This window comes from Tyto alba, unplaced genomic scaffold (genome assembly GCF_018691265.1).
Source record: "Tyto alba isolate M040663 unplaced genomic scaffold, T.alba_DEE_v4.0 Super-Scaffold_23, whole genome shotgun sequence".
NCBI lineage: Eukaryota > Metazoa > Chordata > Aves > Strigiformes > Tytonidae > Tyto > Tyto alba.
This window is the reverse complement of record NW_024881297.1, coordinates 9,307,857-9,334,689: the sequence shown is the minus strand read 5'-3', so window position 1 is coordinate 9,334,689 and position 26,833 is coordinate 9,307,857. Positions and strand designations below refer to the sequence as shown.

The 26,833-nt window shown below is 38.9% G+C and overlaps 1 protein-coding gene across 5 annotated transcripts in view; it reads left to right on the top strand.

Annotated features, from left to right (window-relative positions):
* ARHGAP10 (Rho GTPase activating protein 10) overlaps window positions 1-26,833 on the top strand; it is a 159,946-nt gene that overhangs the window by 122,885 nt on the left and 10,228 nt on the right. For all 5 annotated transcript variants that reach the window (XR_006165645.1, XR_006165646.1, XM_042796386.1 and 2 more), the window contains 3 exons: window positions 4,641-4,803; window positions 17,752-17,883; window positions 19,338-19,429. Coding sequence is in view for 3 of the 5 variants with exons in the window: in XM_042796386.1 (XP_042652320.1) it covers window positions 4,641-4,803; window positions 17,752-17,883; window positions 19,338-19,429 (387 nt within the window). In the remaining 2 variants the exon portion in view is untranslated. The remainder of the gene's footprint in view (window positions 1-4,640; window positions 4,804-17,751; window positions 17,884-19,337; window positions 19,430-26,833) is intronic.

Below are 26,833 nucleotides of genomic sequence, written 5' to 3'. Positions count from 1 at the left end.
CCTATTTGCGTAGGATGAGCTTGGTGGTAACTCTAGAAAGATGGTCAAGCTGAAGGCCAAGGTCACTCAGAGGCTTCCCGCAAATATAGAGAAGAAGAGGTGAAGAGTTGATGGCTGGAGTGTTGACAAAAATGTGAGGTGTCATACAGGCTTACTGCTTTGATACTGAGAATCTTCATGTCCTTCATCTGTTCTGGCTCTCTTTGGCACCCAAAGATAAGAGTGTAATGGAAGAGAAAAGGGAGGGGAACTGACATTTTTAGGGAGAGAAAATTTAAGGCCCCAAGAACACCAAGCTGTATGCTCAAAGAATGATATAAATGTACTTTAAAAGAAATCACATCTTTCCTATTTTATAGTGTAAGAGCTCATTAAAGTTCAAGTGGTAGAAGAGAAGAATAGGAAGTTTCTGGAGCTCCTCTTCGAAAGGACCTGTCAGTCCAATGTGGCAGTCAGCCTTTTCATACAAGTGGGAAACCTGACAATGCTGCTCACTGGAGAGCAATGTTGAAGGTAAAGAGGAGTGAGAGGAGAGAAATAGTAAAAATATAGGGAGGCCCTGCATTCTGAGGTAAAATGAAAACCATAAAGCTGATTCAATTTTAGCAATGTCCTTAAACACCCTTTAACAAAGAAACCATGTCAAAACTTTAAAGGCTTTTTAATCTCCAGCAGCTTAGGATCTTTACTGGCTCCACAAAGCAAAACACAGGAAAAGGGTAGAGGGGGAAAAAAGAGGAAATAGCTACCAGTCAATATGTGTTACATGTTTTAAAGAATTGTTAAAAAAAACTTAGCTATGAAAATGGATGTGGGATTTGTAATCAGCAGGATCAAGCAGAAATCTTCACAGGTAGGCTTGTTGCAAGGTGAATACTTTGAATAATGTGAAGCCATCTAACTTGTCTTAAAAAAGTTCTCTGGCCATGAGGTTGTATGGCTTGGCAATGTTAATTTTTAAAGCATCTTGTAGCATGCTGAAGAAATTTGAAGAAGCTGGAGGAATGCTAATGTAGTAGCAGTATTTAGAAAGGTAAATACAAATCATTGAGGATATATTTACACATGGGACAAAGCTAGGAGGAATTGCGAATAATAACAATGGCAGTTACATAGGAGTTGTGGCCATGTGCTAAGCTGCACCTTTTCAAACAAAATAAGCTTCGTTGTCTTGAATAAATTTACAGATTTTGGAGGAAAAATGTAGCCCATAGCTATAGAAGGGACGTCTACACCCTTAAACACAGTGACTCGGCAGAGTCTGTTAGTCACAGTGGACAATCAGCTCATCATAAAATGTTAATTTAAAGCCATGGCAAAAAAAATGCCAGCCTTGGATGTGCAAATGGGATTGATGAGTGGGAGTAACTGATGGAATTAACACCCAACGTGGCACTCGGGGGGGCCACAACAAAAAAAATCACAAATTCAGATCTGATGTATGCTCTTCAGAAAGAACTCTGCAAAATTGTAATAGGTTTATAAAGCAGGTGCATGATTCCAAAACTGCAAAACCCCTTACAGTAAGAGATCTAGTGTTAAACTTATAAAGGAGACCATTTAAATACACACAGCACTTTTCTTTACAGAAACTGGATAGGAGAGATACCGTAATTACTAGCAAGGCATATTACACGGGTCATGCCTGAAAATAAAGCCTAGCAAAGTGAAGGTACATGCATTAATCAGCGAGTATGTTAATTAGCAGCCAACTGATTTTCCATTACCTTTATCATCTGCTGATGTCTTCAGACAAAGATTCTTTGGAAGATACAGTTTTGGCCCAACATGAGATGGGTATTAATCAAAAGCAGATTATTAAGGTTAATAGAGAGATAACTAGATACAGTTCTGTGGCCTCTGCCATGTGCAGGAGATACTATAATTTCTGAAGTTAGCAGAACTTTTTGTCACTGACATACAGGATAAAATCATTGTACTGTTGAAACTAGAGCAGTGGCGCTATATTTCAAAGACTTAGGTTTTGAGCATATATTGATTTTAATCATGAAAATATGCTAGATGATCACTAGTTGTCTGTTTTTTGCAGTTACACAGAGTTGCCTTTTCCTGACTAAAGTATTGGTTTACTTTATAAAAATAGATAATTGGAAACATCAGAAATGTAAAGTATCTTTGAACGTGTTTTTAGAGAGCGTTCACTTAATCCCGTAGAATTTAGCAGGTGTTTTCCTATTTAAGTACCTGCTTTGTTTTTAGTGTTCAAAACCCGATCTTATTCTTGAGAGTGCGATGCAGTGTTGACAGTGAGAAAACACTGGCTCGGGAAGGAAGTAGTGAAATTTAAAGAAAGATCTAACACACAGTTTCATTTATGATAATGTCAAATGAAATTATTTGTATACTGCAATTTCCAGTGTAGACTCTACTGTGTGTGACTGAAGCATTTAGTATTTTTTTACTTTTTCTATGTGCTCTGAGAAACGATTCAACAGAAAAACCTCTGCTTTCTGTGGGGAGGTGTGCAGTGGGTTGGTCATATTCCTAATATTAAAGAACAGATTAATATGCCATTCTACTGCTGTTTTACTAATGTTAAGTGGTTGATTGAGGTACATGAGGCCTTCTAACACGGTGTATGTAGTTTGATAATCTGGGTTGCTTTAATATTATTACTTTGATAAGAAATTATGATGAATTAAAAGGATTTAAATCTATGTAGTTTTAAGGAATTTGGTCTCTTTATAAAGTGGAATTGTGGTATTACTGTCTAATCTCTCAGATCTTTATCATTGTGACACATATGTCTGCAAATGAGTTGTAATTAATTAGTTTTTACCTGACACTCCTACGGTTCTCATGTCATGTCATGTAAACGTGAGCGTCAGCATCGTGGCCGGGGTGAGCAGGATTGGGCTGGAGTACGAATGACTCACTTTCTCAGGTTAACGTTCTCCTTCTCGGAGTTTATCATACTTTATTACTATGGGCTAATTTAGATCCTTAAATTAGCAGCTGCCTTAGGGAGAAATTTCCAGATGATCACTTTTATCATTTCAGTGTTTTCAGTTGTGTGTCATTTTACTCTCTAGGGAAGTTGTTCTCTGAGAGTTGCTGGCAGGGGCTGAGGACGGGATGGGTGGGGAAGCGGGCCAGTGCTCTGTTAGGTTGCTGCTTTTCAAGCAGAAGGAATTGAACTGGTTGAGGCAGTAATAAAGTTGTGAGAAGGATTTTATCCAGTGAAGATGGCTTTTCATTGTCCACGTTTCATTGTTGTTGCATTTTTAATTAAGTAAAAAATGATGTCTTTCATTTATTATTGAAACAGTACTGCTTAGCTTGATGGAACAGAATTAAGTTCAGTTGTTCACTGCGCAGACACTAATTAATTTAAAATTAGAAAGCAATATTGTACTGGACTTTGTCTTGTATAGTACTGTATATAGGAGATACAGCGTGTCAAGCAAGCACAATATATTAACAACTTCTGATCGTATTATTGTGGTGCTGAGTTAGGACTTGGTGGTTCAGTTTTCTCCCCAAAGCTTTTGGCCCTGAAGGAACAGAACTCTCTTACTAAGACTGTGGGGTCAGCGGTATCTAATCCACTCTAGAGGGACTTTTGTGGTGTTGTTATTTAGCAGGGCTGTGGGCCATGTTCGTGAGTGCCAGTGGGAGTAGGATGGACAAAGGAGGAAAGGAAAGGGTGCAGGGAGCCTTGTAAAGTGTGGTTGGAATTGACCCTTATTTCTGTTTAATATTAATATTCTGAAAACAGCCACAGGCCCCATTTGAGACTCTGGGCTTAGCTTCGCTGGACACTTTAATGTTTGCAATCATCCTCATTTCTTACACCTCCTTTAGAATTTATGAAATGTACAGCTGATGTTTAAATAAAAAATAAAAAAATTGAAAGGCAAAAGTTATGTGGGTAAAGGTTAGATTTTCAGTGAAGAATGTCGTGTATAGCTAGATGTGTCAGCATGGTTTGCAGTGAATGCTGTGTCACGTTGGTAACTTTTTCTTGCTGTCGATGGGATAGGAATATAGTGTTCCTTTAATATTTTCTTAAGCAGTCATATCTGAATGTGTTGCCTCATGAGTGATATTCGAAGAGTAGCCTATGAAAGTGAATAGCAGACCAGATTACAATGAGTTCTATTAAAAGTAACACCTTTAAAAAAGAGTAATAAAAGTAACATTCTTGGGCATTATGTGTGTGTTAGAGATCTCCTGCTTATTCTCACATATCTATTTTTCATTGTTTCATGTTTGATAGGATTGTGCTTATGGTACTTGAGAGCAATCATTTCCTCGAATGTGTATTAAATTATTTTTAGAGACTTTAGAGATATGCAAATGTGTACAGCCTAAACTATTCTGTTATCTGACGTGATGCATTTGTCTAAAAATAACCACCCAAAATCTAGCATTTCAAGCACATAAAACACATGATGAAAAGGGAACTGGGAATACGTTGCGTTTTGAAGATAGCCTGGTGGGGGGAAATTGTGCAATAGTACCTTTTGGGGGGATTGCTTGTCCTTCAAAATATCCTGTGAAGATGGGACAGTAAGGTTTCTTCTTGTATATATTTCAGGACATTGTTTCCAAGCAGCCATCTTTGGCTCACGAGAAGAGTCTTTTAGTATCCTTCTGACTTGTGCTCTCTTTTCTAGCTGACAGTCACAGCTCTCCCAGAGAAGACACCCCAACTGGGAGCATGGATTCTCTTTCTTCCCAGTCTCCGACACCTGCCTTCTCTAGTAGCCCCCCCGGGCTCCTGGATGGAAATCACCTTATTATGGACAGCGGAGATCTTGCAGGCTGGACAACTAATCTGTAAGTTACCTGGATATTAAGTAATGATTATTTCACTAGTATGATTGTGCACACGAAACTCATTTCCCTTTTCAGTTTGGTGGCGAGTAATTTTTAGAAATTACATATAATTGTTTTTGTTTTCTTCTGCTATAAAAAAGTATGTGTTTATGTGTTGTGGTGGAGCTCAGAGGCTACTTTAATGTTTGTAGGAAAGAAATGCTCTTCTACAGAGATCTAGTGCATTTTACTGTAACCTGCTACAAAATTATATATATCGTTCAGGCAATGAATATGTAAGTTATTCTCTGTATTATGTATTACCCTAGTTTTGTTTCAAGACAGTGTTAAGCTACACTTAGATGTAGGGCTATTAAGATTTAAGGCCAAATTTTGTGTTTGTTTAAATACACTGTAATGAGTGTGTGCTCAGATGCTGTTTTCTAAGGACATTATGTTGTTAACTTCTTATTAACAAATTAATACCTGTTTTTCAATGCAGTGCAGTCTCTCACTTTCGGTAGACTCTGTAGATGTTTAGTTTTTGAGCATGACTTCAGTTTGGCAATAATTGACATTGCAGTGTTAGCCCTATCTCTGTGGAACGTATTCAGATTTAATACACAAAAAGCTGAACATAACTTGTTTTTTAAATTAGAAGTTGAACTTGAATTCTCTGGTTTGCTATTCATGCAAACTTTAACATATCAAGACGAAGTTTTCCAGCCTTCAGTGCCAAGAAGATGGAAGGAGCAGGTCTGAAGAAAAGATTTGTTACAAATATTTTCCATAATGGCATTCTGAATAGCCGTTCTGTTGATGAAGCAAATGTGTAAAATATATGTGTAGGTGTATGTAACACATGAGAATATATAGATAGATATGCAGTGGGTTTATATTTCTATATGCACACACAAATAATTAACTGCTGATTAGAGTACTTGTTAGCTAGAACAATCTTTTCTCACATGTATTGAGTTCCAGATTTATACATATTTTACATAAATGTCATTTCTGCAGTAGAGTATTGAAGTTAGTCTTTCTTTATCCTCTTGTACTGTCCACAAGTAGTGGGTAGGATTAACAATAAGTTGTATTTGATGAAAAGAGGTACATGTGTGGAAAACATGCTGTAGGTGGTATAAAACTAGAATGTCTATGAAAGCAAGCATAGCTATTAAGGAAGACAGAGTTAGCAGAACATTGATGTCACTTCAGAGAATGAAAGAAGGAAATGTTGGTTTTATCCAGAGGGTTCAGGAATTTAAGGTGTCTGAAGAAATGTTGCATTTTTTGCATTTGTTAATTTTCATTGAAAACTATACTGTGCTGCTGTTTTGGAAATGTTTGACTTGAGGTTTTGTACTCAGTTGGAAAAAGTACTTAAACAGTTCTGTTTGGAAGGAGCAAAAAAAAGTGCATGGTATGTACATCTATTTGTCAAAAGCAGTTTCCTTCTTCTGCTCACCTGTCTGTGAAGTTTGCTTCAGAGCTACCTCTGTAACAAGCCTGGACACTGACAGAGAGTAGTCTGTGAACGGTACATTCCTTCTTTCCTCTACTTTCTCACCCCGCATTGGCTTTTCTTCCCTTTCTAGTTCTGATGATTCAGAGGGCCTTGCCTTGACAAAAAAACCCCAAAACAAAAACAAAACACCAAAAAACCAAAACACCACAACAGAACACAAACTGCAAAGCAAAACCCAAACCAGCCCCACTATATTAATAGCAGAGGTAGATGTCAGCAATGAAGAATGTACTTGGTGGACTTCAGCAGTCACTGTGCATCATGGGGTCCTGTGGGCAGGGAGGGGCGGTGGTTGACGTGCCATTGTGTCACTGTGGTAGCTCTCACAGCTTCAGGAAATGTGGCGTTGGCTCTTGAACTCTGCTTTGGTTGTAGACTGTTCTCATAAATTGGGCTGTCTCAGAATTACGTGGAGAACAATTCTTTCTGCTTGTGCAGGATTTCAAAATGTTTTGCATTCTGTGCCAAATTGGAACAAAAACAATTCTTAGTCTCGGTATCCTCACTAAAATGGTATTGCAGGTCTTCACTGAGCTACAGTAAATACCGTACTGAGTCTAGGGGAGATGGAAATACAAGAAGTTCTGGTTTCTCAAGTTTCTGCTGATGTTTATAACACATAGGTCTTGTAAGAGATCAATTGCTATGGCGTTATGTAGCCAACAAGGTGATGATGACTTCTTTGTGGTAGAATAGTTGCTTGCATCGTTTTCCAGGGCAGGGATGTTGCACTGTGGGTCAAGATATGTCAGATATTCCAAGGTTGGTTTATATCAGTAGTGTGCTTTAAGCAAGAACATGTGATGGATAGCAAGAATATTTTCGTAGTACTTGTTTTCAAGAAAGCAAAAGCTTGTTTTTTCCTGAATGTTAGCCTTTGTCACCATGACGGTTCCTGGCAGCGTTCTTTGTGATGCATGCCCTTTCTTTGTCCCACCTTTAAAAACAAGAGGAGCTATAGCTTCTAGCATGGTGAGAGGAGCACCAAATGAAGCCAAATATACCCTCACCACTTGGCTGACACTAGGAGGGGACTGTATGGCCAGAGTGGTGGGAGAAGCTAAGAGAGCAAGGGCTATACCACCGATTTGAAATGTCTCACAAAGCCCTGACTGCTCAATTGTCATGTCAGTATTTAAAGATGTACTATGCATACGGTGTATCTGGGAAGTGATGTTTCACATATGTGCCATTTTGAAGCCCTGCTAAGCTGTTGGTTTTCATGTCTATAAGTGTGTGTCTGCCTGATGCTAGATTTTCTTTGAAAGCTCTGTGTGGATCAGACATATGCCCTGTGTTGTCATGTACTGCTGTACGGGTGAGTAGAGTTGGGTGATGGTTGGATCTTACTGCCCACGGCAGGGGTGGTTCTCAGTGGAGACCCAAGTTTGCTGTTCTAAGATTATCTTGCATCCTAAACTTCTTTCAACCTTTTTCCTGAAGATATTTTTAACTTCACACTTCCATCTAGAGCCAAATACTAAAAATAAATACATTTTATTTTTATATACACTCTATGGTAGAACATAGAGAGCTTTATTCCCCTGCCAATCACAAAGTTAAAGAGTAATTTATGTAGACACAGGATTCAAACTCCAAATAGCCCAAGATGGGCAAATTACCTTTTCTACTTGATGGAGCACTGTGTCATAAACATGTATTGTTTGAAAATCCCTTCTATCCGAGGATGTTTAGCACAAGCTAATCTCAGGCGTAAACTGATAATTATGGTAGTTAGCTGGATAGAGTATTCCTCCCTGTAGTCTCCACTGGTATGGGCATTTTTTTGCCTTTAAGGCAGAGCAGCAATGGCAATCTGAGTTTAATGTTAACCCAAGCATTTTCATTCTTTCTTTTTCCTCTTTTGCTCTCAAGCTGCAGAATTAACATCATACAGCCATCTGTTTTTCTCAGGTTCCACTGGAATCACTGTCCAAGTCCACTTTGCTCTGACAGAGCTCCAGGTGGTTACTGTTTCTGTAAGGAGAGCAAGTTTCATACTGTTTTGGGACTAATGTTGGTATAGCTTCACCAGCAATACATTCTCAAAATTCTCATTATTTCCCTCAAAGCCACAGTTGGTTCTGGGGGGAAAAAAAGAAGAGTTTCTGTGTTAGATGCATGGAGTTCCTTGCACGTTCCCTCTAATTCAGATTGCCACCATAGCCAACGTTCTAAAGGTAAGCTAGTGTCTTCTAGATGAAATGCAGTTATCCATTTAGGCATGCTTTAGCTGCTTTCTTTGATGTTTCATCTGCCAAGACACTGGAAAATGGGCAATATTCCCTGTTTCAACAATTTGACAATATAAAAGTTTGTAAAGTAGAATGTACAAATATAGTGATGCTTGCCATGTGCCTTGGGTTTAACAAGTAGGTCATGTATTGTAACATTTTATTCCCTCCATACAGAATAGATATATTTTGTGAGTTGCCTACGACATTATTCTGACCTGGATTTAAACAAAAAAACCCCAACCCTAATAAGCAAACTTCCAACCATCTTTTATCCATAGCCATCATTTTCCCCCGAACTGTTGTCTACCCTACAGTTGCAAATTACCCAGGGAGTTTAAACCCCACAATCCATACTTTTCTACCTTTCTTTAGAGTTGCTTCAAACACTGGGTCATCTAAGGAAGGGTTATTGCTAATCTCTCATGATGAGTGAATTTGCGTTTTCTTCCTCTCTCTTTCTTTCCTAGTAATATTTTTGCTATTTCTTCTGTTCTGGAAGCTGCTGCAGGTTGCTGCTCCCTGCAGATTCTGTGGCAACAGGCAGTCAGTTGGCAGTGTTGGTAAGGAAAAGTATTCATGTAAATGTGTCACCAGAAGCACCAGGAATCTGCTGGCAATAGATGAGGGGAAGACACAGAGTAGGAAGGGGAAGGGTGAATGAAGAAAAAACACTGTGCTGGAAATTCAGAAAATAAAATGAGTTGACATACAAAATTGAGCCATCAAACCAAGAGCGAGGGGAGGAGGAGGACGACAAAAATACAAACATGTTGTGGCCAGTAGCCCATAGTAAGAGGGCGTTGGAATTTATTCCCAAATTTCACGGAAGACAAAAAAAAAAAAGGCAGTAGGAGGTATGACAGGGCTTAACAAGAATAAAAGGTCGGGAATTACTTAGGATTTGCCTATAAAGGAAAGTGGATGTTCAGTAAGCTATAATGTGAGTTTATAGCACATAGGACACTGTACACTCCTTGTATGAGTACTTAGAACTGTGTCTGCTTTAAAAGCGGAGGAAGCCTGAACTTTTGTGTAAGGATGCACTTAATGCAATGTGGGCTTTATCGTGGTGTTGCAAATTGTTTGGCAATTTTTGCTTAAGGTATTGATGTTGCTGCTTGATCCTCTTTCTCACTTCACCAGTTAGTGTATGTGGATCTGGTTTGTGGAGTTGTGGTATGTATTTCGCACACTTTTTTGGTGAAGACTGTAAACCAGTGTAATTAGTTCCCTTTATATACAGGTCACAGTTGAGCCACACAGAGAGTTATGCCAATGTTTCTGTGAAATACCTTGTAGCATTACATCACAGCGTAGAAGAATCCACACAGAATATTAGTGTGAAGCACGTAATGTAGTGAAATTCATCCTCTGGCTTAATTTCTCTGCCCCATGCAGCTTCTGTTTTTCCTATTGAATTTGCCCAAAAAAGAAATAAATCTGCCCCATGTCTTTCGCAAGAGGCTTGATAGCTCTTTGCTGTAGGATGTGACCCTGTCATTACTTTCTGCCTTCCAGTTTGGCATTGAAAAATATGCGTCGTCTTCACACAGATTTTTATTCCTATGGTGTACGGAACTTACATTTTTAATAATTCAAAATATGTGGTTTCCAAAGAGGAGTTCAGGTTTTCTGATACTAAGAAGCTGACTAGCTTTTTGAAGCTAGTCTCCAAGCTGTTTTGATAATAGTGATGGTCTTGGCTTTGGAGGCAGGTATTAGAAGGTGTTATGGATAGCTCTTAAAGTGCAATTCAGCTATGGAACAATAGTTGATCTTTCCTTTTACATGCAGTTGAAAGCCAGTAATACATGAATTGACTTTGACCCTATTATATTATGGCTTTACACAGGCAAACTATATATAGATAACAGTAATAGTTAAACTAGGTATATAAATCTGTGTCTAATGAATATAACTAAACAAGTAAAGGTACAGTGTAAGTTAGAGTCTGTAAAAGACAATTTTTTTCATGAATGCCCTGTTCTAGTGAAGTAGGTGATAGTGAAAAAGATGCAATATCAGACATGAAGTGATATAATTCAATTTAAAAGAGTGAGGGAATCTTCTTTTGTGGCTGTTGTGCTTTGATTATAGAGTTTACTACATGGCTTTGGTTACCTGTATCAAAATTATTTTCAGTCTTCAGTCTGATTTATATTGTTCAGGTACTATTAAAATACTTCTTTTCCAATTCTGTTTTATTATGCATTAGAAATTATTACTTTTGAGCATAGTTTTGGGGTTTTTAACATTTATAGCTAACATACTGTATGCCAAAAAAGGTAATTTTGGTAACTGATGTCTCTTCTTTGAGAAACAGAAGTATAGCATACCTTAAACCATAGGGCGTTGTATTTGAATCTGTCTGAAGTTCCAGGTCCTGCAACAGATTTTCTTCAGAGAGAGTATTACTCTGTTTCGGTTGTATGGGCTGCACATACTCAATTTCAATGTATTTTGATTTTCTGAATCTGCGTAAGGCTTGAGCATGCCCTACTTCCATCTCCTCCTTCCAATTTCTGCACCTCCTATGACTCCTCCACCTTTTGACGTCTAGGTTGGGTATTGGACTCTCTTGCTCCCATGTCTGGTCTCGTATGTGTCCATGTGCTCACATCATTAACTGTTCTTTTTTTCTGAGGTGCTGCTTTGACAAGAGGTCTTTCCCTGCAGCTGTAGAACCTATTTTCACTCATCCTAGGGGAAGGGGTCATAAGGCAGCTACTTCCTATTGTCTTAGAGGAAAAGGAGATCGTGCCTAATACTGGTCTTGAGACTCTTGAATTGTCTTAATTCACAGATTCAGGCTACCTGCAGTAATTCCAGAATTTCAGAGTAAGGACTAGTTTCAATCATCTTGACCTTCAGTAATCAGGCTGGTAGTGTTCATCAACCTCTTCACTGACCTCCCAGTGAGTAAGAACCATTTATTGATATGAGGTCTGTCTTATTCAGCCTTTCTTGGTGTGCAGGCTATGATGGCAGTTTCCCCCGATGGATTGTGTAGGTTTCCCTTAGTGCAGGTACTGGTTCATTCAAAGATTGCAAGTCATGTCCTAAACCGGTGCGGACTGCCTTAAGTCTGTTTTCACTTGACCTTGGAATGAACCAGAGAAGCTGAACAGTGGGTATTCCCTGGACTTGGTATGTGTTGTAATTAATCTTTCTGAGGATCTTTTTCTAATAAGAAAAGATTTATTACTGTAACTGGCCCACTGTTGTCATGAGATCTATTTGTGCTTACAGTACAAGGCCTTATGCCCAGGCGTATCTGCAGAGCTTACAGACTTACCCCTCACAGTGCTGGGTTTTCAGAATTGGGTCAGAGTCCTCCTTTTTGGTTGGAAGTCCCCTACATTGTCTGCATGATCTCTTCTTCGTTCAGATCATGGAAACTAGTCTTGTTTCTCAGCTGGAGAGTTAATTTTGGGGGTCTGAGACTGCAGGGTCTCTGAGTTTCTTAGGGAGCTGGAACATGGTGACTTCTGATGGTTGTTCTGGGTGGAGTCATGGTGCAGGATGTGGGGTGGCCTTCCTCAAGGTGATGATACGGTCTGAATATCTGTTTACCTTGCCACCTCCTCTTTCCCTTTCTAAGCCTTCGGGATTTTGCAGCTGGTGGGGATAAAAAGCATCCTGTCCCTCAAACCTCTACACTGAGTGTGTATATGACTGGGGGTGCATGGCTTGTTAAAGCAGTTACATTTCTGGGCTCAGAATAGTAAGATTCATAGTTTTCAAACTGAATCCCACCTTGGATACTGCTGTAGGAGCATGTAAGATACAGTCCTGAAAGTTCCAATACCGAAGGTACTCAAAACCCAGAGGAGAAATAGAAGCACCAATGTAAATGGCTTTTCAGGAATATGCAAGGGACCAGTGACAGAGGAAATAATCCAGACTTTCATTTCTTTTGCAGTTCTTCTTTATTGGTTCTCCTGACACTAAAATATTCTGTTACCCAGCTCCATGGTATATACGTGCTACACTTTGGGCATCGTTTGGGGGTTTTTAATATCCACAGAGGCTTTCAAAATGGTGATGAGAGCTGTGCTGTGCAGCATCCTGAGTGCTTTCAGGGTCTTTGTGACCGGGCTGAGAAGAAGCTACTTGTTCTTCATGAAATCTCAGGCTGTTCAAATTCCCGGTGAGCAAACTGATGTTAAAAGAGCCGTCAGATGGCAAGGGAGGGCAGAAATAGTGGTGTTCCGTACATAACAGGAGCCTTGGAGATAGTTATTAATTTTGTTTGACTGCTGAATGAATTCCCATCAGCCTTGTTATATCTACATGCATCTATAGTCTCCTTAAATTTGGAATAGCTTCTTTTTGTACTTTCCTGCAGTGGCGTGAATTTGCAATTTTACATAAATGATGAGTGACTTCAGTTTCATTATCCTGAAAACTTTGTATAATACCTAATGTCATCATCTTATTATATTAAAAGAAGATGTGTTAACAGCTGCAGAAAGCACAGTCCAGGTATGTAGCAGTGCTCTTCACCCATTGTGCTTATTTTGCAGTTTGTTTTTGTTTCAGCTGCCACCTCTTCAGTGACTCAGCAGCTTGAGAGCGGGTTTAGCGGAGCAGGCACTTCTTTTTGTACCCTTCTGTTATGCAAGCAGAGCAATAGCCCTCATTTTGCAGCTCCTTTGAAACAGGCATAATATAACTTAGTCATGTGGTTTATACAAAATAGACTTTGCCATCTCCTTGTCTTCCAGTGGGCTGGGCAGCAGGGCTTGACAGCAGCACTGCTGCGTGAGCGCAGGGTAAGCTATGTCTGCTCAGAGCAGGGAGAGATGTGGGTGCAACCACTGTGATGAGCTAGTTTCCTTTTTTTTTTTTTTTTTTTTTCTTTCTTTTCTTTTTAATTTTTTTTTTCTTGCATGATTCCAGGGAACACACAGCCCCCTCATTTTTTTCTAAAAGGAACAGCAGTGTGCTATAAACTTATAGATATACATACCTCATTTTTTGCTTTGTCTGAATTATCATTTTAAAATGCTTTAATTTAGGACAGCTGCTGTAAACATTAGCTTCAGATTTACCAGACTGGTGTGAAAGATCATTTCATTAATGTGTTAGCTGCTTCACTGAGACTTCACAATCCAAGTTTAACAAAACCTCTATTTTAGTGCTGGCTGATGTGGTCTGTATAAATGAGGGTTCAGGAATGCTGTGTGCATGTTACGTACTTTAAATTTTGGGGGTGGAGTTTCTTTTCAGAGGGAACATGGGTGAGGAAATTCTGTACTCCTCTTTTCTCTCCAGCTTTGCTGCAACTTCAACAATTTCTAGAATTTAGCCCTTGTATTTTTCTGCTCCCCAGACTCACCAAGGCATATAGGGGTTTTAACATGCAGGAAGATCATTGTGTGGTGGTGGAGAGTATTGGATTGCATATCGAATCAGAAATAGCCGTCACCTTTTGATATACTGTGTCATCTTATAATGACACCTTTTAAGAACACTTTCATTGAGTTTGTCAGCCAGACACTGTGATAGGACAGCCATGGGGCTGCCAAACTCATCTATGAAACAACCCTTCTCTTCCTCAAGAGTTGCAGTGTAGATTCTTTTCAGAGAGTTTCTTTCTTGCACTCAAGATAAGAGGCTGCTCTTTAGCTGTGTTACCTTAGGAACCAGCCAGATAAACATCCAATAAAATCTTGTTTTCAGGAGTTTGTTTCTGAATATCAGTACAAAATCTCTCTCTTATTTTCAGTAAGGCCATTTCTCCCCCCTGCCTTCTCCCAACATTCACTGTGCCAGACAATAGCATTTTTTTCTCAGAGAGATGGGTATGTCGGGATTTTTTTCTTTTTTTTTTTTGGTCCACACAGGAAATGCATTGCCTTCATTTTAGCCCTTAGGAGAAAGGTTTTCTTCAACATACCTTCTTAAATTTGAGATGCTATGTGATAAGATATGCAGTACTTTCTAATATATCATCATCTTGATAAACAAGCTGTGCAAAGCTTTATAGCAATGTAACTTTGGTGTCATAAGAATCTGTTTTAAAAAAAAATATAAAATCCAGCAGTTTGTTGCTTACACACCGCAACACTGGAACTGAATTTTCCTAGAGTAAAACCTTCTGTTTTAATAATAAAATTAAGAGGTTCCTGAGGTAGTCAAGTGCAGTAAATAAAAAACCCAACCTTGTAGTTCTAGAATGTTCATAATATTTAAAGCGATTAATTTTTTTCCCCTTCTTAACATGGTGAAACTATTGCTACTGAAAGATGGTGTTTGTGTTTCCGCCCCCCCCCCCCCCCGTTGGATCCTACAGCATGATCTCTTGCTCGATAAGGAGGAGCTGAAAGGGACAGGCGAATTCAGGAGCCGTGCTGCAGTGCTTTCACTACAGCTGAAATGTATTAGGGGAATTCATCAAAAAATGGGGGAGGGAGCAGCCCAGTGCTCCACGTACCTGCACTTCTGGAACGTTTTTCTGCTAGAACTGTTGGAGTGGCTCAGAATTCGTAGAAAACCTACCAGTTTTTCCATGCTTTTATATAAAGCTGCCTGGTACAGGTAGTCTTACTAGTTGATAGATCACCCTTCTTGTTGAGTCTCTGTAACGTGACACATACACATGCCATGACATGGATCTGAACATTTTATTTCATCTTCTGTTCCTTTATTTGCACACCTTTCCTCTTATTTTCGTTTTCTTCACTCTCCAAGTCTCCATGAGAAGCCATCTGGTATTTATTACAAGTATTCTTTTGAATGACCATTGCTTTCCTGGGTCGTAGGGTATCTTTTATATCTTCTCTGTTCTTGTTTTGAAATCATTAATCTTGTGTCATACATACGGGAGGTGTGTGTTGTTCTGGAGCTGATCAAGTAAGTTGCATACATTAATATGATGCATGCTTCAGTGAAATATTTAATAAATGGAAGCTTTTATTATTCACTTGTTGAAAACCAAGCAACACGCATCTAAGGTATGCACTAGAGAAGACTACTAGCTAGAATATTCTTGAATCATGATTAGTTTGCATTAGAGAGATTTTAATACACTTCTGGCAACATACTGGGAATATTGTTTTTCTATTTCCTATAGTTTTACAGGTTTCAGAAATGAGCCTGACACCAATCTTAATGTTGGAATTGATTTGAACTGAATAAATGAGAGCACAAGGAAAATATTTTTTTCTATAAATATCAGGATTGTTTTAACTATAACAGTTTAGTCTATGCAAGTAGGATACTTCTTTTTTAATTAATTTTTGAAAAACTTTTGTCTTAGGTTCACATTTTATGTTACTGAGTTAAAATTAATTCTGCACGTATACATCATGTGCAGAATGAGGGAGAAATCTACTTTCCAACAACCTGTATCCAGCTTTCCAGTACCATCATTTTTTTTTTTTATCCTCAGTATTTAGAGAGAATAATACAAATGCTGGTGTTCACTTTTTGTTTTTCTATTAATGAAGTCACTTTTAGCTGAAGGTTTTTGTTTTACCTGAGGAAATTTTTCAATGGTTAGATAAAAATGAGTGGAAGAGAACAAGTTCAAGTAAAAGTAAAACACCCAAATTACGTAGGTGTTGGTCTTCAAAGGTATCTAACTATTTAAAGATATAATTGTGTAGTGGAAGGTTCAGAAGCAGTGAAGCAGACTAGATATCCTCTTCCCAAAGTTAAGCATGAAATATGTTTCTAGCCAGCACAGTCCAGCTTTTTGTTCAGTTTACTACATACGTTTTTTTCCTTTATTTGGTAAATCTGATAGTTTCAAAAGCAGAGCATGTTTTGATAAACCCTTCTGGTTATGATTCCAGCACATTTAAGTTTCATTTTTATTAGTGGAATTAACTGTAGAATGCTGTTTTTGTACACTGTGAATTCCAGTTTTCATCCAAATGCTGCCTGACACAGATCCAAAGGAAAAACTATTGTCTTGTTAAATAAGGAATGTGCCATTCACCATTTTGTAATGTACTAAATTGAAAAATTAATAATCAAAATAAATGTCTGGTTAACTATGTAATTGCTAGATTGACTATGAGATATATTGGCTAGGAAAATCAGTTTGTAAAAGTTGAACTTGGTTGTAAACCGTGTTATGCAAACCAACAATAGTGATCTTTTCTTCTAGAAATTAAATATCCCAGAAAACAAGAAGATTAAAGTCAGCTATGTAAGTTAGGTCTCCTACTTTCTTTTATTCATTTAAAGTTATAACTGGGGTGATTGTTGATCCAATTTTTTTGCTTTTGGTCAATACACCGTGATTAGGTGTGCGTTTACACCCCCACAAAAACCTTCCTGACTGGATTCCTAGGTTTTAGTGGTACTTTGCAGATTTATGCAAAGAGGTTAATCTTGGAGTAAGATGAACTGGTAAATGCTTTATTGTGAAGTCTGTACTTATGAGTGATGATTCCTGTGCAGAAGCTGTATGATTTTAATTCTGTTTCTGCTTAGAAACTGCTTGAGGTCCAGCTCTTTGTTCCAAAGATAGGCTGACATTAAATGTTTAGACTGTTTGTTGTTTTGTCTGTGCAGTGAAAGAAAGCCTTCCAAAGAAAGTGCTTTATGTTGGATCCCTGACGTTGGGGAGGACTTTGTGTTTTTTCAATGACTAATGAAAGTTTTCACTTTGGCTGCTATTTCTTCTTCTCTTGTGGCAACTCTGTCTTCAGCCATTAATTTAATACCTATTTGAACAGCGTGTTTGTGAGGGCAGCCACTGAGGCAGTATCTATGCAGTTATGCGAATGAGACCTCGATCGGAGCCAACATCGTGATCCCAATGTTGTAATAGCTGAAGTCTCTTTTGAAGTCTTCCCAGTTGTACATGCCTTGGTACAGCACTGAGAAGGTTTTTAAATAGATTCATCAAAACTTGCAGAGGCAAAGTGGCAGCTCAAATAATAGCCTGCTATATGCAGTTTCATTGTATCTGTCTTTATTAGATAAGGAATGTGGAATTTTCTCTTTTTATTGGTTATGTCATACATCTCAGGTAATTCTTCTTACCTTAGGATGTAGGGCATGTAGTAGAAATACTTTCAAGGAGGAAATGCAGAATCATATGATGGCCGTGCCTGCAAAATCAGCTCGACATTATTACTGGGTTTGGATTTGAGGATGTGGCTCGTTATTAAGATTTAAGCATTTTGGTATGAAAAGAATTTTTTTTCACCTTGTTAATTCTGTCTTGATTATATTTCCTCTTAGTCCTGGTCAAAGCCGCCCATCGATGGTCTCATGGATGAATACTCCGTCTGCTAACGCAGTTGCTCCAAATATTGCACCATCCACTTTCTTCTTCCCTAACCCTGCCACTGGGAGTGACAGAGCAGTGGGAAGGTAAGATGTACACTTCAGCTTTTGATAGTTATTTATTTGTCTCCTTTTTTCTGTATCTTTTTAAAAATAGCTAATTCATGTCTTCTTCAGGTTGCAAATGATTATCTCAAATCAAGAAATGCAACCTTAGCAATTTTGATAGAATAAAATAACAGTCTACTTTGTCTCATTTTTCCTTTGAACACCTTCCTTGTAGAAGGCACCCATATTGAGCCAGTGGCATGTTGGTTAATACAAGTAGGCTTTGATTTGGGTGGTCAATTCATAGTGTCACTCTACTGCAGTGTTTTTTGAAATACAGATTCTTTCTTTTCCACAGCCACCCACGTCAAATTTAAGTTTCTCAACCTAGCCTTCTTGACTCTGAATGACTTTCCCATGCCTTTACTTTTCTCTGTGGTTTCATTATTTTCTTTCACTCTTTTGGCCAGCTTTCTTTCCATCCCGTTTCTGCTCCCTTCTGTGTTGTTGTCCATCTTTTTGAATTATTTTCACTTCTGCCTTTGAAGATCTTCACAATCTTAGCTTTTTCCTTCAAGTTTTATAGTATTTGCTTTCTAATTACAGTAGCTGTGTATATTCATAAATTCTTTCTAACACTTGGTAACAAAATCCCATTTCTCGTTACCAGCCGCGTTTTGCACCAGAACTGGATTGTCTGTCTGACTGCAAGTTCCTTGGGGCAGGGAGAATCTTTCCCGATATTTTATGTGTAGTTATTGTTGCCTGGGCTCAACAAAAGATGATTTAATGGTGTGGGTGCTGTGTCTGAACAAAGCATCATTGGGCAGCAGCAAACCGTCAGTTTGCAAAGGCGTGATTAAATAAGACGTGCCAAAAATACTTATATATTCCAAGATCTCTGCTTATGGTATTTGGAGAAATGAGTACTTTGGACAAATTCATATGGAAGGCTTTTTACTGGGCATTCTGAGAACACCTGTAACAGACTGCCTGAAACATTAGAAATCTAACTGCGTTTAGGACAAAACAGCATCTTCAGTTGTCTAATAATGTTGTATTGTAAACAGATATAAAAAGCGAATACTGTACAGTGATAGTGAAAAGCTGAATTGCAAGATCAATGAAGAAACATTTAAGAAGATATAATGATGATTAGTCTATAAATGAAGTATAATATGCTTTGCCTGCTATTGATTTCATTGCCGATTAACACTTGACAAAATTTTAACTGTAGTTGAAAGTTGAGTTTAACTATCATAAAAGTAAGTGTGCCTAAAGTTGGGAGTATGATATTCACAAATGCCAACAGTAAGCTGCGAAGCTTCAGCTTTGGCATTTGTATATATGAATTGCAAGCCTGTAATGATGCATGCGGGATTGTGTTTGAAGTTTTAGTCATCTCCAAACGAAAATGGAGAGAGAATGGTGGAGAAAGGAGAGTGTCTTCATAATAGTAAAAAATTACTGTCATTCATAATTTCATTTTTCAGTGTTGCCCACCGAAAAGCAAGAGCAGTTTATCCATGTGAAGCAGAACATAGCTCTGAATTATCATTTCATATAGGAGCAATTTTTGAAGATGGTAAGTACTGCTTGAGTAAATATAAAGCAATGAAAAACAAATTGACAAAACTGCTAAAATGGCTTTGGATAAAAATACAAGCCTAACTGCTATTCTGCCAACGTTGCTGATGGCACACAGTTGGTGACGTAGAAGATTTCTGGTACACGGAAGCTACTTGGCATATACTTAGCCCTGTGAGGCAATGCCTTTGATTTCTGGTGAGTAGACACTTTCAATTGGTCTAATTCTTCAGGAGCATTTAGATGTGTTGTAGTACCAAAAAAGGTTATTCAGCAATAGGGAAGAACGTCTTGGCCTATGAAACTCTGTTTTTTTAAATGTGAACTATTGTTGTAAAATAACATATGGGCTTTCATTTAAAGAAAAAAAAAAAAAAAAAAACAAAACAAAACACCAAAAAAACAAAACAAACAACAAACCTGTTTAAGGATTTTCAAGCAAGCAGAGCTCCAAGTAAATCAGGTGATCACTGAAGAGAAAAGGGAGTGTTTACTTTTTGGATCAAGTGCCACCTTAGTGTGTGCATGTGCTTGTAGAAAAAGGAATATTCACTGAGGTGCAGGATGAAGGGCTGTGTTAAAAGATTTTTATGGACCCAAATATAGTGTTCCACATGAACATCCAGAAGGTGATTTCTGTGCTCAAGACTGTGTTGCTCTGCAGTGAGCTTCCATGGCTCTACTCTTTAGCAGCTGCACAGAGATTTCAGACTGATAGGAACGGATTTAATTTTTAAACTTTATGCCAGTGACTACTGTAATACAAGCTCTGAAGATGCAGAAGTTGACATGAATGTAGTTTCTTCCTATTGCAGGGAAATTCCCATTGTAAGAAAGAGATGGTATGGAATGGCTCAACAGGGCTTGGACAAATTCAGCAATTCATGTTATTTGAATGCAGTTTAATAATAATTCTCAGCAGTAATTTATTCATAGCAGCAGCACAGTAAGACTGTTGTTTGTCACAAGACCTTGGTAAAAAATTACATTCATACTTAAAACCAGAAGTTTGGCCAAACCTTCATCCAAGTTTTGTGCAGACTGGGGGATTCAAAGTGATCTGAGAATTACATCCTGAAGAACCTTGTGAGTAGAGAGGCCAGTATTTCAGTCTTGCAGTCTGTCTAGAGACAGGGAGGTAGTAAGAGGCATACTGGCCTCTAAAGAACATGGAAAATCTGCAGTGATGCCTGGTCTATTCTCATCGGTTGTCAGCTTTTAGCTTGCTACTGGGTCGGAAATCTGATACATGTTTTCCAGAGGGAAAGTGGTGTTTAATTCTGCATGACCAAATGCACTTAGGAGACATACTGCCCGGTCATTCAAATACCACATGTGAGAATCTTTGGTTGGATGTCCAATAATGGAGGAGTATTCCGAATTCCCAGTTTACATCCAGCATGAAAAAAGGGGAAGGTACACAGTCTAAAACAGCTGGGAAATATCAACCTGCAGGCATTAAAAAGCTAACTAAATATGTCTTACATTTCCCAAAATGCACCTTGTTAACTCTCTTAGCACTGGATCAAAAGTGTGTGGGGGAAAGTTTTCCTCATAAATGAAAACCTTTTCATCCTGTCCTCCTCAGCCCCAGTAGAACGTTCCTAAATTGTTTAATGAGCTGAAACAAATGAAGCTCAGCAGAATCTTGTTGTTATACATGCTAAAAAAAATAACAAAATCACAGACACATAGGCATCTCCTTCCCCTTCTTTGTGATGCTTATTTTAAAGCAGAGCATAGGACATTCCTGTTCTCTGCCTCCTCCCAAACAAGTAAATAGTAAGCCTTGTCCAGACTTCAGTTCTGCTTTTTTTGCAGCATGAGGTGGTTTGGGGTCCCCACTAGGTTCCTCCCTACTAGCACCCACTTTACAAAATCATAGTTGATGTTTCCAGTTAGAGCTGCCTTGCAGGCAAATCACATCTGAATCAGGTTAGGTGGGAAACCTTGTAAAGATGAATTAGCTAAATGATTGCTCTTTTTAAAGTCTCTAATAGAAGTTATTTTAATTTAAGTTTTTTAAAACATGACTGATCGGGATCTTCAGCAGACATAAAACTGTGTACAGGAAAAAAATCTAGTGCATGGGGGAAAAGACCTGATGCATAGAAGAGAGACATTTCTAATGCAGAACAGCAAGGGTTGCACACCTGTTGTGTTGGCATGGGATAAGAAAGCCTTTCAAGAAGCAGTTGCTTCTGTGTCATGTGTTTGTGCGAGAGCAATGTTAAGATTCTGTTCCCGTGCAAAGAGATCGCTAGAAATTATGGCAAAGCTGGCATGGTTTTGGTGCATTATAGCCTCAGTTGAGTGTTTCAGCCAGAGAGTTGGGTTGTCCAATAATGAGTGTGGAATTTGACTTTTTGGCAGCTGTGGAGAAATGTTTCAACTGTAAGACTCTTTTTCCATATCATCATACAAATAAGGTTGGAAGCTTGGGAAAAGGCTACGTGGATTGCGTTTTGAAAACCTAATTGCAGATCTCCAATGGGAAAGATCATGTTTCCTTAAATACATTTGTTTTGATTTATTCCACTGTATCCTGGTTATTTTATAGGTATTGTCCTTGCCCTGCAGGGCTTTTAGCCTAAGGTAGGCTGTGGATTGGCAGAAAAAAGGGGGAGAGAGCATTCAAGTAATAAGACAGTAACTGGACGTATGTAGTAATTTAATGATCATTCCATAATAATTCCCAATAGGTTATGTCGTGGGTGGCTCTGTTGGCATAGAAGGGTATTCTCATTAAAAGTGCAGACCAGCCTCCATATTTGAAACCACTGAAATGCCTTTGCATAGGCCTTTTCTTTTTGTGCTAGGCACCCTTGTGTCTATGCTGGGATCAGATTCCAGTGAATCAATTCAGGTTCTTCAGTTACTCAATTTAAATTCCCATATGCCCTAATAAAGCCCCCAAATGAAGAATTAAAGTAATAATACATCAATTCTGCAGCTCCACCAATAACCTTAACTATCAAAATGACAACGCATCAATCAAGTTGACATACAGCTAGTATCAACCATTAAAGTAACTGTTAAATTAATGTCTACTAAAAAGTGCTGCTTCCATTAGTGAAGGTTTTTTCTGTCTCTCCTTTCTCCAGCCTGCCTGTCTCACTTTTTCTAATCCTGTCTCTCTCACCTCTCACTGTTTGTTTGTTGAGTTTTTTCCTTTCCCTTCCCTCTCTTTTCTGCTTTCTTTCCTCCCTGTTCTTCTCTTTTGTCTCTCTTGGTCCGTAGATGTTGATTGCAGCAGTTCTCTCTTACCTGTTATTATCCTAGATGAATCTTTCTGGCTGCTCTAGCCCGAGACAGGATAATGGCATTTATTGAAGTACAGTCTTGCACCTGTCATAGCTGTTAAATGTCATATCAGTGCAAGAAGGTAAGAGTTTAACCTTTAGACCTGTCTCCATTTCCTGTTTCTAAATGGGGACAAAAATATCTGTTTGCGTCTCAGGCTGACAAGCTTAGATGTACTAATATTTTAAATTAAGCTTTACATCACCTGATAGGAGTCTATATAGGAATTGAACATTTGCATATTCCAGTGTTTTCAATATTGCATGTACATTGTGCTACTCTGAATCCCACAGTCTTTCCATTAAAGTGTCATAGAATATAAACGCTAAGGTGCCATCTGGTAAGTTAAAAAGAAAAGGCAAAGTTTTTTACTTAATTGGATTGCGTAAGAAAATGAGTAATGTAATCTGAACAATATCCACTGGATTTTTTTTTTTTTTTTAATCTTCAATTCAATTTACCTTAGGCTGTGCCAATATTTTCACTTCCCAGTTGCTACAGGCTGTATTATCGACAGCACATAACAATATAATTCAAGTGGTTCGGTCACAAAGATTGGAGAGTTTGCAGCTGGATAAGGGCACATATGGGAAGAAGCGCAGACTATGATCTGAGATTGAGACACATGTATGCTGGCTGTATATTTTTGTTGTTGGAGCAGATATTCCCAATAATCATGGAAGGAACAATCAGACTGCCTGGCATTGAAACCTTGCCAGCATTGGAGCCAAGCGTTATTAAATTTCTGGTTCTTGAAGACGACTGCTTAGAAGTCAGTAAATGGGAATTTCACTAGGGAGAAGTTGTTTTAGTTAGGGTAAATGGTGTTTACACAACAACATTCCTTGGCAGTATTGCTAGCAGAAAGGCTTCCTGAGAACTTGTCAAGATAGCTCTCATTAAGTCTTTTAACAATTTTAAAAATCAGATTTTTGGGGAGAGAAAATATGAGGAAAACTGAGACAGTGTTTTGTTTTAGTAATTTTCCTCAGGAAAGGTGTGGCATCCATCATCCCTACCAAGCACAGAAAGAACACACAAAGTCGTGTTCATGCTGCCGTCGTTATCCCTCTCTTTCTATCTTTCCCAGGGTAACCAAGTCCCAGCCTTAGTTAATGTCCCTGGTTTTGACTCCAAGGCGCACTCTTCCCTCTTATTTGTGCTGTGGCTTCTGGACTGTCTGTCTTTAAGGTATTGACAAATGAAGGTTTTACATCAAAGAAAAGTAGTATTCCCAGAATACTCTATTGCACTGTATGTGCAAATAATTCTTTTGTTGAGATTAAAGTGAGGATAAAGGTTCTTCTTTATGTGCCTTTCGTCTGTGGATTTCAAAGCACTTGGAAACATTTGTGTGCATTAATTATCTCCACTTTACATCTAGTGAAACTGAGTGTACAGGCTGTGGGCAGACGTTTTCCCTTCCGGCTGCGTCCGTGTCATTTGTGGAAGTAGTTACCTCAAACTGCTGCTGAAAGTTACAGTCTCTTCACCAATAAAAAGCGCCAGATGAGGACTGCCAAATTTCTATTGGCTTTGCTAGAAGTTTTAAAAAATCCTTATTCTGTCTAACTTCACTCCTGTCAACAGTGTTGTGGAAGCAGTGGTCTCCAGAAGAGAAATGTTAAAACGGAAGGTGTTTAAACTGATGTCTTTTACCTTGTATTTGGTGTACGTGCAGGACTGTCATAGATGTTTGGCTGCCAGGTGGGATGGGAATGAACTCAGGAGAAAGATGCCAAGTCTCAATGTCTACAAACAGGTCACCAATTTATAGTGCAGAGAACTCAGCAGCAAGTCAGCTAACCAACCACTTGTTTCTATTTTAGAGTGAGCCAAATTATTCTTTGGGTGCTCTCTCTGTTTGTTCTATTGAATAGATCTCCACCAGCTGCAACAGGAGCTTAGACACTTCTGTATAGCGAAGTCTCAGCCTGCAAGCTGAATTTCACCAATTTGTCATGGTGTATCAGCGTGCTTTCCTTCACAAGCCTGAGCCCTTATAGGCAGACTGTTTTATTTGTGGTCACACAGTAAATCTTCAGCAGACTCGGGAAGAAGACCCCTTGACTCCCAGCCCTTTGTCCTGTCCACAAGATAATTCTGCTGCTTCTCACAACATACTTAAGGGAAACAGCAAGTTTATAAATTTAAAATTCCATGCTAACCCTCAGCACACTAAATGTTTGTGCATTTCTGTGGTCAACTTTACCCATAGGGATTGTTTCAAAAACCTGTAGGGATTTCTAAACACGGGCGGATTCCAAGCACATTTTGTTGCTTTAATTTAATTTCTTGGTGAAAAATTGGACAGTGTGATTGAGTTCTATGGAAGTGCGTTCTGGTGTTATAGTGGTTTTAGCAGTGAGATTTCTGTTGCCCACAAATGCAATCCTCGTTTATATAGCCTGTTGGGGTCATTACTTTGTTTGGTAAAGTAGTCCATCAGAAAGGGAGGCCCTCTCCTGCCAGCCGCTGTGCGTGTTAGATTGTCTCCTCTGTTTCTGTTTCCCCCTGAAACAGCTAGTTTCCACAAAGGTGTGGAAATCAGTGTGAATCAGTGTCTGGTTCAGCCCTGCTGTAGTCAGTGGCACCTAGACAATGAACTAATACCACTGGGGAAATGAGTCTTGGCCTCATTTGTAGTCGAGACCCATGAAACTTTTGAGCTGCCAAAGCAGAACAAGGTCTGGCTTGCAGCGCTGGGTCTCTGGGTAGACCTGCTTGCGAGTTACTGTCTATTTGTGGTTAGATAGTCATAACGTTGGCAATATCGAAGCTATCTGCTGTGGAGAACACAGAGAAGGAAGAAGAAATTCTGCACGTGCCAAGGTGTCCTTACTGTGTTTCTTGATTAGATGAAATCAGAAGAGCTTTTACTCAGAGATCTCATTGCAAGTTGAATGTCTGTTGATTTTGAGTTGGTGTGATTGTTCCACAGCGCTTGCTGTCGTTACTGATGGTCAGGCATGCTCCTTCTCTACGCTTTGCCTCCACCAGACTGAGACTGCTGAAATGGCCTTGCAGCAGGTATTGAGGAAGCTGCTGTCCCACTCCGGGCTCTCAACTTTGCTGCTGTTTCCACTGTCCTAAAAGGTGATGGCTTTTGGTGGTGGCTTTTTGATTGGTCTTGTTGTGCAGTCTTGATATACACTTGTTAAACCTTGCTAAAAATATTTAATTTTCAGTTCCATGCTCCGTATCTTTTACACTACAAGTATTTTCCCCTCCTGTCCCTAGCAAATATAAGACTTAGTCCTATGGGATGCTTGGTCCAGTAATGAGTTGTAGTTTTAAGCCCAACTGTATGGTTTCTGCAGCAAGGTATTTTTAAATGAGGCAGGCCTGAGAAAGTGCTAAGAAGTGTAATCGTTGTTGACAGAGAAGAAATGACAGAAAGGGGACACTATGGAACATCTCTTGAGCAGGATGTTTTTTCAGAAATAGCCTGTGTCCTGGGTTTAAGAGGAGCTGTGCGTGGTAGCAAAATGTCTTTTGTGTGGTAAAATGTTTTTTATTTTAAATGAATACTGTTGTACGCTAAATTTTGGAAGTGGATGAGTAAAGGAAACAGGATCATTAAAGCAGCTTTACATTTGGACAGCTTCCCCATTAATATCATTTGCCTACAGAAGAAGTCAGTGATGTACATGGGTATCTTAACCCTTCTTGCATCAGGTGATTTGAAAGGGGGCAGAAGTCTTACCCGGCAGGACAGTCACCACTGCTGTTGAATATTACGAATTACTTCTTGGTGTGTGCTTTAAAAAAAGACTGATCTCTAGAAATGGTGATCTTGCGTGTAACGTGAGTGCTAATTCTTCCTTCAGTGTTCACAGGGCCTACAAGAAACTTCTGCTAACAGCGGGGCCCAGAGCTGTGTAACGTACATGTACGATGGTTAGTTTCCCGAGCACAGAGCTCGGTTGTACCATCCATGTCTAGTTTTTGGGAGTAAAAATTGTGTTTGTCACTCAAGTCCGACTGATCAGCCATCGTGCATTATATCTGAATGTGCTGCAGTTTTTAGAGTTCAGTATTATGTTATCAAAGTTTTTTGGAAAATATTTGGTATTTGCTGTTGTGTCAAGCCAAGTGA